At 42.5% G+C, this 17,318-nt stretch overlaps 1 protein-coding gene across 1 annotated transcript in view; it reads right to left on the bottom strand.

Annotated features, from left to right (window-relative positions):
- LOC135210744 (M-phase phosphoprotein 8-like) overlaps nt 1-17,318 on the bottom strand; it is a 317,022-nt gene that overhangs the window by 51,151 nt on the left and 248,553 nt on the right. Inside the window, exons 8-11 of the mRNA XM_064243573.1 lie at nt 6,101-6,149; nt 4,888-5,092; nt 4,500-4,687; nt 2,719-2,858 (exon numbers count right to left, since the gene is read on the bottom strand). Of these exons, the coding sequence (XP_064099643.1) occupies nt 2,719-2,858; nt 4,500-4,687; nt 4,888-5,092; nt 6,101-6,149 (582 nt within the window). The remainder of the gene's footprint in view (nt 1-2,718; nt 2,859-4,499; nt 4,688-4,887; nt 5,093-6,100; nt 6,150-17,318) is intronic.

Raw genomic sequence — 17,318 nt, 5'->3', positions numbered from 1 at the left:
GTGACCAAACGCAAGTGACGAAGTGCATGTAACTCCTTTGACGTCTGTGGCGTAACCGAGTTATTCTCTGAGTCTGAGTCTCGCGGCTCTTGCTTATAAATAGCCGCTCTGACCAGCTCTCAACTCACACTACCTTTCATTGCTACCAGATGTATGAGAATCTCGAAAAAAATCTGAAAAAATCCCTGTATATATGCAAAAATAAACACGCAAAAATGATTCTGTCAAACTCAGTCATACAGACGACGCAGTTATGATGATGTCATCATTTAAAAACTGCTATATCTTCATTATTTGTAAAAATAATTGGCTGAAACTTCTGGAAAGCATGCATGGCATGTTTCTGCATAGATACAAGTAATAACTCGATTTTTTATTTTTTCAAGTTGACATGTCATCCGCCATAGCGGACCGTCCCCTTAAACAGAAAAGTAACTGGAAACGACTTCTTTTACAGAAAATAAGACAAAATTCTAAGGTTCTAGTGAATATAGTACCGATAAACCTGGCCACCCAAACCAGGTTTGGGTGGCTAGATGAACACTTTTAGCTCACAGCAAAACACATTAGGAAGCTTGATTCCTATAACTGCACCATCAAACTGGCTAAAGACCTCATTTTGTGTGATCTACTGAAAATAAGGCAAATGAAATACAGGAGTTGTACAGCACTTTCCCCGATAAATTAGAGTCAGCCAGTGTACTTTCAAAGTGCCTTGAAGGGTCCTCTTTGGGAATTCCTATGTTAACAGATTGAAGGGTTCTCTTTGGGAATTCCTAGGTTAACAGATACTAGTCATTACATAGTACCTCGAGATACAAAATTAATCTGTTCCGAGGTGCCCTTCGTATCATGAAGTTTTCGTATCTTGGACCACATTTTACATGTAAAATGGCTAATCCGTTCCAAGCCCTCCAAAAACACCCCAGTAAATTATATTTCCAGGCCTAAAACACATGTTCTAGGGTTACGACGCCGATCCGACGGAAGAAATATGACTCCAAAAAGGCAAAATACTGTACATACTTGAGTAATATTCAACCCCATTTTTACTGCATATATTAGGACTTCAGCGTATGTCCCTTAGCAATAAGCCTAGCCTATGTTAGTGGTTGCTACTGTAGCCTAGTCTATGATTCTGACATCTAAACCTAAGAGCTAAAAGCTTAGAATATGCCAATAAAATGTATAAATAATCAGTATGTTCTCATTTCAAATAATTATTAATTAATCATTAACTATAATACAAAAAAAAAAAAAAAAAAAAAAAAAAAAAAAAAAAAAAACCTTCCAATCAATTGTTTACATTCAGCTCTTACCCGTCTTACCTCTTACGAGTACCGAACGAACGCCAAGCAATCATTTTTTCTAGCACACAGTAAGCCATAAATTTTCATTAGTATCTCTCTTCAACTAATGAAACTACCAAACAGTATAATAACCATTCATTTCTATTCTTTTATTCTATCTTTACCTAATGTTTTTTTTTATTAAATGTATTGCATGAATAAGTTTTTCAATTTACAGCATCCTTTTACCAATAGAATACTTAAAGCACAAGGGGTAGATGCTGACCAATAGGAGAGCAGGACCTTATGGGGTGACTAGCATCAGGAACCAATGGGAGAGCGGGAGGATGGTGGCGAGTTTACTGAGTTGGCAGCGCGGGAGTTTTAAAATTGTTCTCGGTGGTCCGGGCGAATCTCGAGACTTTACAGCAACAACCTTTCGTATCTTGAAAACTTTTCGTATGTAGAGCTGTAAAATTTTTCGCATTTGCTTTCGTATCTCAAGTTTTTTGTAAGTTGAGCCTTTCGTATGTCAAGGTACCACTGTACTTTGAATCCACATTAATAATGTACAGTATACCCGTTTCGTAAGAGAAAACCGATTGAACCTGGATCAAAAACATTACTTTTGCAATACCTAGTGAGCTGAATACTGTACTTGGTTCACAGTCACACAACTGCACCACATCATGAACTTACAACAAAATGATACCAAAATGAATGTAATTACTCCATAATAATAACCAAATTGATCTTTAGTAAGAAACAACTGCATTTACAGGAGGAATTTTAGATAGTGAAGACGCTATAGGAACATGAATAAAAATTACTGCGCAGGTAACTGAGAAAGAGGAAACTCCCTGTGAGATTGCCTCACCTGCTAATTGATTTATCAATTACAAAACTGGGAGGCAAAAATAGGAATTTGTACTCGTTACAATCACTTCAGTTATAGATGATAAAATACATTCCAATTGATGAAAAAGAATTTAATGACCACATATAGGCTACTAACAATTTAGGAATGTACATTCATCTGTCTTGCACAAGGGTTAACAAATATGATGGATATCACAAGCAAAACAAAATTTTGCTCATTACTTTTTCACTAAAAATAACACATGCAAAAATATTACCAAAAAAATTACATTTTACAAAAGGCAACTCAAAATCTAGATTCAATATGGAAGCTTGAACATAGAGTATCTTTGAACAAAGCAAACACTATTACTACGCAGGGGGTGAATTGTTGATCACAAACAAGAGACCACAAAATATTTTTACTAAAGAAAAACAAATAAATCAGCAAATGTACAAACAATATAAACATCATCAAGCTTTCTTACAATGCTTGAGATTTTTGTGGGAAATGCAATCTTTTGTAAATTATCTTTTTGTGGAAAAAGCAATCTATTGTAAATTATCTTACTTTTTATATCTCTGTAAGAACCTAGTGAAATGTCTGCAACCATACTTCGATGCAATCTGCTGTAAGGTTTCACCAGCACCATTGCACTCGTGTTTTGCTACACCCATAGCAAACAAATGATGGGCAAAACATATGTCCCCCTGTAAAGAGAGAAATTGGTTCAAAAGTTACATTATCATCAACACAAAGGTATTTGAGTCTAAGAACAGTATAATACAGGGACTCAGTAATTTCTGTCACAACATGCTTTCCTGGTTAAAATGAATTCAGAATAAATATCCAAAAACTGACAATTATGCCAAGTAAAAGAGAGAGAGAGAGAGAGAGAGAGAGAGAGAGAGAGAGAGAGAAAAAAACACACACACACACACACTAGTACCCCACACAAACCTAACCACAGGTAAGTGACAAACCTTGCCATTAAATCTAACTGCTGTTCAGCTTGTATTGTATCAGTAGAAAAATGGCACTAATATAGGAAAGATATGAAATTCATATAAAATGGAGATAAAAAGATTCACTGAATTACACATTAGTAAGCAAAGACATGTGAAGTCACTAACATTCCAGAAAATAAGCTGGAATACTTTGGAAGAAAGCAAGACATGTAAGTAATCCCTTCAGTTACTTTTTGAAACAAAGGAGAAAAAGGGAATAAATGAAAATGAGTTAAAATTTTCTAACTGTCAAAGCCAAGCCAGAAGATTCTTGAAGCTGTGTATGCACATAGTCCTGAGGAACATAAAACATTTAGTTTAATGAGAGTTACGCTTTCAAGCCAAAGACTGGGCACTTTTGGCAATTCAGTGCTTAAGGCTGGGAGTACACAAGCCACTTTGTGGTCGCCACGCTGTGGAGACACACTGAAGCTAGTTTAAGCCACTGTGGCTCAACTTTGCCACGTCAAAGAGTCGCCCATGTGTCTGGCTACATGCCACTGTGTCACGTCACTCGGGCCTCAGTTTCAGTATGGACTCCGAGGACGAAGCATTTGCATTATTTCTGCTTCTGCAGTGCCATTTTCGTAATAGAGAGCACTTTGGACACACCCATTAACTTCATCGAGGTTGACTCAAGGACAATTTCACTTTACACAATTATGGATGATTTGAGAGCAGACAGTGCAAAATTCTTCAACTACTATAGAATGTCTCAACAAAGTTTTAATGATCTTACCTGACTTGGGTCTTACATCCACAAAACCAATACAAACATCGATTGTAACCATGGTATAATAACAATCAGAGCAAAATTAATGACTTGTTCACTCTTCAATATTGGTATGCAACTCGGGTGTCGGGCTGTTAATTAGACACAGTGGCTCATGTAAGCGGGTCCTAGACACAGCGTGGCACCTCACTGTGGCAGGGATCAGCGACAGTTCGAGTGCTTGACATAGCTTACAAACGATGGAAATCTATGGGAAGCCACATCCGCACCCCAATCCCCCCACTGATGCCACAGAGTGGCTCGTGTACTCCTGCCCTAAGACTGTGAAAAGAGGGAGTTTGATTGGTTGGACAGCATGATCCAGAAAATAAAGGTGAAATAAAATAATCTATAAATGGAACTGGGAGAAAATCCCAGTTTCACTAAGAAGTACTAATTGGAAAGGTTGGGAAAAAGGATGCAGCTATGGAAGTAAAGTGGCTAAAAAGTAGGTGCAGTTTAGGGCTGAAGGGATGCTGTAACACCCTTATAGTAATTACAGCAAAGCGAAACAACATGCATTTCTAGCTACTGCCTACAAATGGGTTATGGATATTATTACATGAACCAACCTGTTCAGCTGCCATGCAGATCGCTGAGTTACCATATTCGTCGCGTGCAGAGAGGTTCCTTACTCGAGTTGCCAAGAGAAGTGCTACATCTCTTCTACCTCTACGTGCTGCCTTAAGGAAGAGCGCTGTGTAATCCAGAATTGGAACGTAGTCACTACGAAGAGATGCCAACAACATCTGATAGTCACCTACCAACATGAAGATTAAAAAGACTAAGCTCGTATTTGTAAAATAAAAAAAAATTAAAAACAGCATGAAAACAGTATGAACAAACAAATTTAATCATAGAAAATCTAAATCTTTTGGATGCCATCAGAGGTATAATAAATGACTCAATTAAAATAGTATACAGTATCAATACAAAAATATATTTCCTATATTTCATTACCCTTATCGACAGCAATTGTAAATTCCTCTTCTGACAAAGTCAAAGTTTGTTGTTCCAGTCGTTCAAACTCCTGGTGACTTCTCTGGGGGTCAAACAATGGAAGACCTGATAAAAATCCCTCTCCTGAGTTATCTGTGCAGTTCTGAATGATTTTCTTTCTGTTACCCTTGGAATTACTACAAGGGCTTAGGGATTCCCCAGCAACCTGTAAACAAATTAAATTATCTTTTGTACCATCACTTCCCAGTTTCTATCTAGTATTCTTGGATTAGCTTAACAATGGGAGATAAGAACACAGTTTCTATCCATTTTCATACAAAATAACATGACACTATATAGTACAGTACATGGCAAGAGGTTTAATATTTTGCCACATAGTATGTACAGTCAGCCTCCATTAAGAGTCAAGAAATGCCTTCTGGAAACCAAATTTTTTCATAGAAAATATATGCTATAAACCCAAAACTATGAAAATAATCTGTCAGAAAGTAAAGGAATCTTTGTCTGTTGAACTAATTTAAGAGAAAGTAAAGGAATCTCTGTTGAACTATTTTGAGAGTTCATAAATGGTACGAACCTTATTTTTATCATAGTGTCAGAAATACCTTTGAGAATAGAGAATAAGTACCTACAAGTGGTGTAAAACTTAAAAACAGTGTCTGTCTACCTAAATCTCAGATAGTGTGATAAATCCACTAGTTTACAGTTATTTGCATTTAGTACTTTCGTGACAATGGAAAAACTAAACATTTTCTTAAAAACTTAAAAAACCTGTAATTCCCTATAAGATGTTATCAAATACGGTGTTTTGTTTTTTGTTTTCTTTGTATGGTGCTTTTAGTTGCATGGAACCCATGGTTATTCAGCAACGGGACCAACGGCTTTACATGAATTCTGAACCACATCGAGAGTGAACCAAATACAGTGAATCTTGTATATCACAAAGCAGATGGCACTAACAGCCTTTTTCGATGCATTCCTGGAGCATATCAAGGAAATTAACCCCAACAAAGTATCCAGATCGCAATTCTTTCCCACTGGAGGCCAACCGAAGTACGTACTACAGTATCTACACTACATGGGACAGGATTACAAACAACTGAAAAGTTGTTTGTAAGCACAAAGTAAAGTACAGGACTCACAAAACATTTATCCTGAATAATATAACAATCTACAAATAGAAAGGATTGCAAACAACTTCTTGATACAGTACCTTACTTTCTTCATCACTAGTTTCATCAGAAGAATCAATTTGCAAAATCCTGAAAAATAATTCACAAAACATGCTTAAAACCAGTAGTGCTAATACAAGAAAAACTGACTGAATTTGTGCTAATCTTTTGTTCTTTACAGTTTAAATATAAACAGGAATCTGAAAATGTAATCTACATTTTTAAAATACATATACCTAAAACCAAAGGTCACACAAGCATTGCAAAGTACAGTGGTACCTCGAAATACGAAAGGCTCTACTTACGAAAAACTTGAGATATGAAAGCAAATACGAAGATTTTTGCGGCTCTACATATGAAAATTGCTCAAGATAAGAAAGGTTGTTACTGTAAAGTCCGAGATTCGCCCGGACCACCGATAACAATTTTAAAACTCGCACGCCGCCAACTGAGTAGACTCGCCACCATCCTCTCACTCTCCCATTGGTTCCTGATGCTAGTCACCGCCACAAAATCCTTCTCTCCTATTGGTCAGCATCTCTCCCATGATCCCATGATGCATCTACGTAACGGCGTGCTCTTTCGGCAACTTCGCGGCATCATCGGTATCGTAAGCGTGCGGAATTCTTTTGTTCGATACGATTTCGTTTATTAACGTAAATTCGTTAGTGATTTCGTTGTAGTATACTTTGTGTTGTGTGAGAACTTTACTACATACGTATACTACATAACATAATTACGTACAGTATATACGTAGTCATGGGTCCCAAGAAAGCTGAAGTTCACGGAAAGAGGAGGATGCTTTCTTTGGAAACGAAGATGGAGATAATTAAAAAGTATGAAGCTGGTATGCGATTGAGTGTGATCGCCCAGGAATACGGCCGAAATCCGTTGACAATAGGCACCATCCTTAAGCAGAAGGATGTCATCAAAGCAGCTACACCTTCCAAGGGTGTGACTATTTTGTCCAGCAAGAGGAGCCACGTGCACGATGAAATGGAAAGGCTGCTTCTTGTTTGGATAAGAGACAAAGAAATCGCTGGCGATACGATAACGGAGACGGCAATCTGCCACAAGGCCAGTGCTATTTTCGTCGATTTGATTGCCCGGGCCGAAGACGATGGAGGAGAAGGGACATCGACGCCAACCCCAGAGTTCAAGGCTTCTCATGGGTGGTTCGAAAAATTCTGTAAACGGACTGGCAACCATTCGGTGGTGCGGCATGGGGAGGCGGCCAGCTCGGACACGAAAGCAGCCGAAGCCTTTATTAAGACGTTCGACGAGATATGACTCAACGAAGGCTACAGTTCTCAGCAAGTCTTCAACTGTGATGAAACTGGCCTTTTTTGGAAAAAATGCCTAGTTGGACGTACATCATGCAGGAAGAGAAGAAGCTACCCGGGCATAAGCCTATAAAAGACAAGCTTACGCTCGCACTTTGTTTGAATGCCAGTGGGGATTGCAAGGTGAAGCCCCTACTTGTGTATCATTCGGAGACTCCTCGAGCCTTCAAGGCCCACAAAGTGCTTAAGGAGAAGCTTCCAGTGATGTGGAGGGCTAATGCGAAAGCCTGGGTAACGATTTGTTCACCGAGTGGGTAAATCTGTGTTTCGGCCCGACAGTGAAGAAATTCTTGGAAGAGAATCGCCTCCCTCTGAAATGTCTGCTGGTGTTGGACAATGCCCCTGCTCACCCTACTGGCCTCGAGGAAGATATCCTAGTGGAGTATTTGTTTATCAAGGTTCTTTATCTTCCGCCTAACACCAACCCTCTCCTCTAGCCCATGGAACAGCAAGTGATATCGAACTTTAAGAAGCTGTATACGAAACATCTTTTCAAGAGATGTTTCGACATCACCGATACCACAAACCTCACCTTGCATGAATTTTGGAAGGAGCATTTCAATATTGTGATATGCATCCAACTCATCGACCAAGCTTGGCAGGAGGTTTCGAGGCGAACCTTGAATTTCTTGTGGAGGAAACTCTGGCCTGATGCTGCATCAGCCCGAGACTTCGAGGGATTCGACGTGGGTGAAGCTGGTGCTGCAGATTCAGGAACAGTTGACGATCCTGAAACTGTTTCGCAACCAGATCTTGACGAGATCGTTGCACTCGGCAAGTCCATGGGGCTGGTCGTCGACGAGGATGATATTAATGACCTTCTTGAGGAGCACCAACAGGAGCTTACGATGGATGACCTGAAGGAGTTGGAGGCCATGCAACATAACGTCGTTCAAGAAGAGTTCTCTAGCAGCGGCGAGAGGACGACGACGACTCTATGACAACAGCAGAAATGAAGGATGCTCTAGCTGCTTTTCATAAGGTGCAATCATTCGCAGAAAAGAGACACCCCAAAAAGGCTTACACAGGTCATATGCTTGCACAGTTTGATGACGTTTGCCTGAGTCGTTTCAGGAACATTGACAAAAACAGGCATAAGCAATCTTCCTTGGATAGTTATTTTTTAAAGAGGCCTTTAGTATGAGCAGGCAAAAAGGAAGAACCAAGTGATACTATGAAAAAAAAAAGTGGTGAAGAAGTTGAAATTTGTATTTTAAGTTTTTGTCAAGTTAAGTGTTACAGTTTTGTTAATGTGTTTCGTAAAGTTTAGTTTATGTTTTCCTGACATTTTTTTGTGTTTCGTAAAGTTAAGTGTATGTATCTGCCGTTTGTCTTCCTCCTCTGTCGCCACTTTCGGAGATAGCCTCACTCGAAAGGTAAGCTTCCACATTTTACTACATACGTACAGTATTTCTTGTATACCATGTACACTAATACACTTTATTTACAGGTACTATGTAGTACATATTAGCAGTATGTATTAAGTTAGGTATTGAATGGTCCAAATTGTTGTAGTATTTCATTGTTTACAGGTCAATTTGGCTTTATTATGAAATTTACTGGGGTATTTTTGGAGGGGTTGGAATGGATTAGCCATTTTACATGTAAAATGCGGTTCAAGATACGAAAAACTCATGATACGAAGGCCGCCTCGGAATGGATTAATTTCGTATCTCGAGGTACCACTGAATATAAGCAAGCAAGTAATACTGTATTTGTGAAAATATTTACACTAAAGAATTGCATATGATATTAAGGGTTACAGTGGAAAGGTAGATATAGATACAAGTTAATGTAAAAGTGATTAAGCAGGTAATAAAAAAATTATTGAAACTGATTGATATACATATAGCAACTTGGGCCAGCTGCCTTCCCTGGCTTCTTAGTCTCCATTCTTCCATGTGAGTGCAAAAAACTTTCTTAATATTTTTGTATTTATTTTATACTTATTCTTGCTGAAATTAATCTGCCATAGTTCATCAACTAGGCTGCAATTTATCAACTGCAAATACCACATGGAGGACGTTAGCCTTTGAAGATCAGTGGAACATAAATATGGGTGACCATCATAGAAAGACAAATTTCCAGTGTTTACCTTAGGGGTACCTTGACATTTATATAACTTCAACATCTTAGCATAGTAATACACCAAATTACTCATTGTACAAATCAGTAATTAAAGAACAAATATTGTTCATGGCAATGCAAAGTAGCTTTTCTGGGCTCAGTTCGTGTCGCTGCGCGAAATATCCTTTAATCCATTATTTCTAAGGTAAATGTACTAACACATACCAGAGAATAAATAAAATAAAGAAAAGGTCAGTACCACTGACTCGCTCACCCTCCAAGAGGGTGTCGGTATGAACACTATGGCGAGTGAGACCACTACCACGAACCACTTGCCAATAGAAATCTCCTACAACAAAACCCCCACAAGAGGGGAGCCGACCCACAGAGTGGGCAGCAACTACTACTACTCTATCCCATGCTGCCGACTGCTGCGCCTCTGGTGGACATCCTTTTCAGTTAGCGCACCGCGTACACACGTGCCCTTTTTTGCTCTGTGTTTTTTGTGCCCCTACCTTGGATTTACTAATTATGGAGCGTGCAGCCATCGCAGCAGCTAAGTTAAGTAATCAGTTATTATTGCTATTGGGTTTTTTCCGGCCTTGAGTCAGTATTTGCCGTTTTTTAGGTATAAATACTGGCTCTTGGTCGGAAGCATGGCAGCATGGTTCTGCCTCGTGGCGGGTTCGTTCTGGGTCTTCCATACCTAGAACCTTCCCTTATTACCTTACGCTCTATTGTTAGTTATCTATTTACGTTAGGGGTCCAGCCTACTGGGTTTATGTCATGCATGCATGCCTTCTTTACCTTGCATAGGCATCCTCCATCCAGACCCTAGCCACGGCTCTTAAGTTATCGGCCCCGGCTAGCTTTGTTTGAGTTGGGGTAGACTTTCTTTCGGGTTAGTCGTACACTCCTGGATTTTTTCTCCTACTGATTTATTTTCTTTCTTTACGTTACGTAAATTTTGATTATTTTATATTTTAGGTAGCTTACGGCGTCTGGCATATTACGTAGCCTAGGTTCCGTATCTCATTGGTCTCCACCATTTATTGCTTCCTCTCATCAGTTCGGTTGCTTCTGTATAGCATCTCACTGATTAGTTGGTTGCTTTAACCTAGGCTATGTTGTTTCATTGTATTCGCATGTTACCGCTCCGTGGTCACCATGTGATCACGGAGCAGCCAGGCGCCTGTCCAGTCACCTTACCCTCCTCCCGCTCTTCCATAGGGCTGGGGGGGGGGGGGGGTAGGTCTGTCCTCGCTCGCTCCACATACCCGTGCCTGCCCCCCTCTCTCCCTAGGCGGAGGGAGTAGGGGGGGCTGGACAGACCCAGGACTGGACGTGACCGTTCTCTTGCTTCACGGCGCGCTCGGATGACTAAGGGGGGGACTGGCCTTCCCCCCCCGTCGTTACTCCGTCGCTCCGTTGTTAGCTCGAGCCTGTTTCGCCCTCTCGCTCTTTCCCGGCTTACTGGTCCTCTTTATTTTACCGGAGCTCCGGCATTCACGTGGAGAGTTGCTAGTTCACCCTTGCGGGCGGACTGCAGGCGTACAGTTGGTCTTTCCTAACCACCCCGTCTCGCTGATATCGCGACACGAACACCGCCGCGCACCGGATTTATTCCGGTACGTTCTAGGGCTTTAGGTTTAAGTGTTTAGTATTTGATTTAAACTATAGTAAGTTTAATTTAAGCTAGCTTAAGCCGAATCCCTCCGTTACCTACGTTATCACACCGGACCTCTCCGGGGTTCTAGCCTATTCAGGCGGTAAGGGAGGGGTTATGCCCAAAAATTTTTTGCGCTCCGGCATGCAGCGGAGTTCTTTAGCCTACTAGCCTGTAAGTGATGTCTTTTACGATGCTCATGTATCTTTTCACTTACAGACCACCAACTGTGAGCATCCAGGATGCAATGCCATGCTCCAGGACCCCTGTGGGCATGAAGTCTGCAGATCCCATGCTCCATGCGCGACTCCGCACGGGAATCTACAAGTTTGGTTCCACGAAACCTGCACCATTTGCTACGATCTGGTGAGCCAGCTCTTGGACGGGGTAAGTATTCCCAACTCTGTTCGCTAATCCCAACAAAGGTTGTAGTTCTTAAGTTTAATTTTAATCTCTTATTTTAAACTTAAGCTTGTTTTATATGGGATCTTGCATCCCCTATGTCTTTAGACTAAGCCTATTACTTAAGTTTTAATCTTAAGTCTAAACTTAAAACTAACGAATGCCCTCTCTTCCAGGCTCCCGCCGTTAGAGATACCGCCCTGGCAACCCTGAGGGCTTGGGTCGGCGGTTTCGGCAAGAACGCCGCCAAGGGACAGCCCTACATTCTGGAGAAGAGGTTGGCTGTCCTAATCTTCCCCGGCGGCAAGTCAACGGGTTACGTCGACCCGGCAGAGGCAGCCCCGACTATGGCGGCGATTCAGCAACAGCTCGCCGCTTCGTTGAACGAACCAGGCCAAGATATCTCGTCGGAAGTCGCGACACTTGATCTGAATATAGAGCCAATGGTAGGTGTTGACGACCTGTTGGTCGAGGTAGGTACGTTGGACGCCCAAGGGCTTCCCTTGGGCGCCACTGGGTCTTCTACTCCTGCTAACTCTCCAGCTTCCTTCCAAGGCTTTACAGGAGCTGAGCTCCTTTATACTTCTCCTGATGCTTCAGTACGACCTAAGGTCAAGGGACAGACGGTTGTAAAAACCCTGAGCAAGACGTCGTCGTCGTCCAAAAGGAATTCGTCGGCGTCAACATCTCGTAAGTCTCCGGCTACGAACCCCAGAGCAGAGAGGTCTAGAGCTTCTGGGTCCGGCTCCAAATCCTCAAGGAGCAGGTCCTCCAAGGAGAGACCACATACTCCGGCGGAGTCAGCTGTTTCTTCTCTCCCCTTGGTACCTGTTCAGAGTTACCCAACCACCTCCGCAGCAGCTCCGGCTTTGGATCCCAATGCTGGTCTGTTGCAGCACATGGGGGATTTGGTCGGCTCTCTTAAAAACAGTATGGAGCAGATGTTCTCCCGGTTGTCCGACAGGATCACCTCCCAGGATAACATCATCGCCGAACTTAGCCAGGCTCCTCTAGCTACTCCCCCACCCTTCGGCACAGGAATAGCTCAGCTTCCACCTCATGACTCTCTGCCTCCGTTCTCTATGAATAACCCCTGGAGGGTGGCGTCATACGCCCCCTTCCAGGACGGCCTTATTTCTATTCCGGAGTGTGGGACTCGAAGGATTGAGGACTTCGAGTTCTACCCGGAGGGTCTACAGCCACCGTTCATTGGCTACGCCAGACTCACTGACGCAGCCATGACTAGAGATGACAAGGTCCCTAAGGAGACAGTCCTCTACTCACGTGACCAGGCTCAAAGAGAATGGCTCAGGTGTTTAGAGGACATGGATTGTTCGAACACGAAAATTCAACCTTTTAAGAGTCCCTTCACCATTTTCACGATGGAAGAGGGAACTCCGCTTCCTTTCCTTACCAAGATAGCTACGGTTACTATCCCAGCGGCCCAGAAGGGGGAGTCATTACCACAGCTAAGGGAAGCAGACCCCACATCTCCTTTGCTCCCCTCACTTGGAGAATTGTGGGAAGATCTACCCAACACCTTTTCGGCGGGCAAACTCAAGCCAGACTGTGCTATGGATCAGTTTGGTGAGAAGCTGCCTAGACTTCCGGACAGCCTCATTCAGGCGGAGTTTGAGGCCAAGACTAGGCTAGCCAGGTCCATTAACACCATGGCCATGACGGAAGTGGCTACCATTTCTTACGGTTCTGAGCCACTCTTTAAGCTTCTCACCAAGACTCTGACTCAAACGGTTTCAGTCTGACATGTTTGAGTTCGCCACAGCCAGGACTAACTGTCGGAAGCATGTCCTCCAGGAAGCAACTATTCGTCATGAACCGAATAAGTTGCTTTCATCCAACATCTGGGGAGCAGACCTCTTCCCTGATGCAATGGTAAAGGAGGTCCAGGCGGAGGCGACAAGGCTTAACCAAAGCCTTAAGGATCGTTGGGGTCTCACTGCAAAGAGACGCCAAGACCAGGCAGCAAGGGGTAAGGCTCAGAGGAAACCCAGACGTTTCCAGCCTTATCAGAAGAAACAACAACGCTTCGCCCAGCCTGTTTCGACTGTTCCGTTGGTGCAGGCAGCCCAACCCTCTACCTCCAAAGGTCAATCACAGCCCATCTATGTGATTTCCCCCCAGCCTCAACCTTCCACCTCTTACGCTGTCTCCCCAGCCTTCAACCAAGTGTTCGAAGGCCAGGCCTTTCAGCAGTATGACCGCTCGGGTAGGGGAGGCAGAGGTAAGGGATCCTTTCGTCAGAAAGGATCAGGAAGTTCCCTTAATAGGGGAAAACACTTCCGGGGAGGCCGCGGAGGTTACCAGCAGCAATGAGAATTTGAAGGTAGGAGGGAGGCTGTTTCTCTTCCGGCACCGGTGGGGATTCAGCAAATGGGCACAAAGTATTGTGTCGAAAGGCCTGGGTTGGAGTTGGGTTGCGAATCCGCCCCCATCCAGACCTTTCCTTCAACTTCCATCAAAAGAATTGACGGAGTATGCGGAGGACCTCCTTCAGAAAGGAGCAATAGCGAGAGTCAACAGATTAAAATTTCAAGGGCGCTTATTCAGCGTTCCAAAGAAAGGCTCACAAAAAAGAAGGGTAATCTTAGACTTATCCCGTTTAAACTTGGCCATTCGCTGCGACAAGTTCAAAATGCTCACCATCTCGCAGGTGCGGACCTTACTCCCCGTCCCCCGGGGCCGTCACCACCTCTATCGATCTTACGACGCATACTATCATATCCCTATTGCAAGACACTTTCGCCCGTATCTGGGCTTCAAGATAGGAGATCAAGCGTTCTCCTTCAAGGTAGTTCCCTTCGGTCTAAACGTGGCACCCAGGGTGTTCACGAAGTTGGCAGAGGTAGTCGTCCAACAACTGAGGTCTCAGGGGATTATGGTAGTAGCGTATCTCGACGATTGGTTGATTTGGGCTCCAACAGTCGAGGAATGTCGCAAAGCCACATTGAAAGTAATCCAGTTCCTGGAGTATCTAGGCTTCAAGATAAACAGGACAAAATCAAGACTCACTCCGGAGTCCAACTTTCAGTGGCTGGGCATTCAATGGAATCTTTCCTCCCATACTCTGTCGATTCCATCAGCCAAGAGAAAAGAAATAGCGAAGTCAGTAAAGCAATTTCTAGGACACAAACATGCTTCAAGGAGAAGCCAGGAAAGAATCCTGGGTTCACTCCAATTTGCATCAGTGACAAACATCTTGATGAAAGCCAAACTGAAAGACCTAACCAGGATCTGGCGCTCACGAGCAAATGTCAGATCCAGGGACAAGTTATCATCAGTCCCACAGATTCTACGGAATCGTCTACGCCCTTGGGCAAAAGTCAAGAACCTATCAATATCGGTACCCCTTCAGTTTCCTCCTCCGGGGATTACCATCCACACGGACGCTTCATTAAGCGGCTGGGGAGGATATTCTCAGTTCAAGAAGGTTCAAGGAACCTGGTCACCCCAGTTCCGCCAGCTTCACATAAATGTACTAGAAGCAATGGCAGTGTTCTTGACTCTGAAAAGGTTACGTCCGCCAAAGAACTCCCACATAAAACTAGTTTTGGACAGCGCAGTGGTAGTCCATTACGTAAACAGGGGAGGCTCCAAGTCACGACATCTGAATCATGTCATGGTAGCCATCTTCTCCCTGGCGGACAAGTTCAGTTGGCACCTCTCCTCCACCCATATAGCTGGAGTGAGAAACGTCATAGCAGATGCTCTATCCCGATCAGTTCCTCTGGAGTCGGAATGGTCACTGGACAACAGTTTGTTCCAATGGATTCTCCGGAGGGTTCCAGGTCTACAAGTGGATCTATTCGCATCTCAAGCGAACCACAAACTCCCATGTTATGTGGCCCCCAACCTGGACCCTCTGGCCTATGCCACGGACGCCCTGTCCATAGATTGGAACAACTGGGAGAAGATTTATGTCTTTCCTCCAGTGAATCTTCTCCTGAAGGTACTGAACAAACTCAGGACGTTCAAGGGTCAAGTAAGCCTAGTAGCCCCAGACTGGCCGAAGAGCAATTGGTACCCTCTGATTCTGGAACTGGGGTCTTCGTCCTCTTCGAATTCCCAATCCCAGGCTCTCCCAGTCAGTACAAAACGAAGACTGTGTTCGCTTCCTCAGGAATTCTCAAAACCCTAACTTTATGGACTTCATGAAGTTTGCGGCTAAAAAGAGATGCGAATATTGATCCTCGAAATATTCTTTTCTTGGAATCTGATAAAGAGATTCAACTTTGAGACAGTATGATGCTGCAGTCAAAAAGTTAGCAACCTTCCTGAGAGAATCAGATATTAGAATCATGACAATCAATTCAGCTATATCCTTTTTCAGATCTTTATTTGAAAAAGGCTTAGCAGCTAGCACTATTACGACAAACAAGTCAGCCTTGAAAAAGATTTTTCAACTCGGGTTCAACATAGACTTGACAGACTCTTACTTCTCGTCTATTCCCAAGGCTTGTGCTAGACTTAGACCTTCAGTGAGGCCTACGTCAGTATCGTGGTTCTTAAATGATGTTCTAAAGCTGGCTTCAGAAACAGATAATACGACATGTTCATTTATAATGCTCTTAAGAAAAACTCTATTTTTATTAAGCTTGGCTTCAGGAGCTAGAATTTCAGAACTGTCGGCGTTATCCAGAGATCCGAATCATATTGAATTTCTTCCCACAGGGGAAGTTCTACTTTCTCCGGAACGTAGTTTTATAGCAAAGAATGAGGATCCTTTGATGAGGTGGGAACCGTGGAAGGTTGTACCCCTTCCACAAGATGTTTCTCTTTGTCCAGTATCGACCTTACGAGCCTTTCTATCCAGACATCCTCATCCTCGTCGGGTCCTCTCTTTAAGAGAGAGAAAAAGGTGGTACTTTATCTATAAAGGTATCAGGCAACAGATCCTGTACTTTATTAAGCAAGCCAACCCTGATTCCTTCCCTAAAGCTCATGATGTCAGGGCAGTTGCCACCTCAATCAACTATTTCCAACACATGAATTTTGATGATTTAAAGAAGTATACTGGATGGAAATCGCCGACAGTATTTAAGCGTCATTACTTAAAGTCCTTGGAAGCTCTGAAATTTTCAGCAGTTGCGGCGGGTAACATAGTTTCCCCCGACTCTGCTTAATCTTAAGTAGAAGATCCAGTTCTCCTTTCTACCTATCTCACTCAACAGTTTTGTCTATACCTACCATGTTCATCTACGTTTACCTTGAGTCTTAGCTGCTCTTATGATGGTACAGTGAGTGCCCCTTATATTTTTTGCTAGGGTCACTCACAATTGATTGTATATAATGATCTCTATGATGTGGTCCCCTTATTTTTATGCTAGGGTGACACATCTACATTTACAATGGTTACGGGTTTTGTATACTAAGTCATATACATTTGTTTATTATATTATTGTCAAAGTTTGTTCTAATTCAGTTTGTTATTATAATTGCTTTATTTACTTTGTACATATTAACTATACACAGATGTTAAGTTCAACATATATTCCATGTAAGCCCTGTACATATATGTTAACTTTAAGTTAATTTTAAGGAATAATTTCTATTCTGTATCATTGTGTATATGTATGTTTCTTAGCAATTATATTTCTTTATTTTATTTTATGTTTTATTGAGACCTTATTTATTTATTTAATTATTTTCTTTACAATCTTGTGCTATTTCTCTGGTACGATTTCGCGCAGCGACACGAACTGAGCCCAGAAAAGGGATTTTGACGTAAGGAAAAATCTATTTCTGGGCGATTGGTTCGTGTCG

This window comes from Macrobrachium nipponense, chromosome 4 (genome assembly GCF_015104395.2).
Source record: "Macrobrachium nipponense isolate FS-2020 chromosome 4, ASM1510439v2, whole genome shotgun sequence".
NCBI classification, from domain to species: Eukaryota; Metazoa; Arthropoda; class Malacostraca; order Decapoda; family Palaemonidae; genus Macrobrachium; species Macrobrachium nipponense.
The sequence above is the reverse complement of the archived record's forward strand: the minus strand, read 5'-3'. Positions and strand labels throughout refer to the sequence as shown.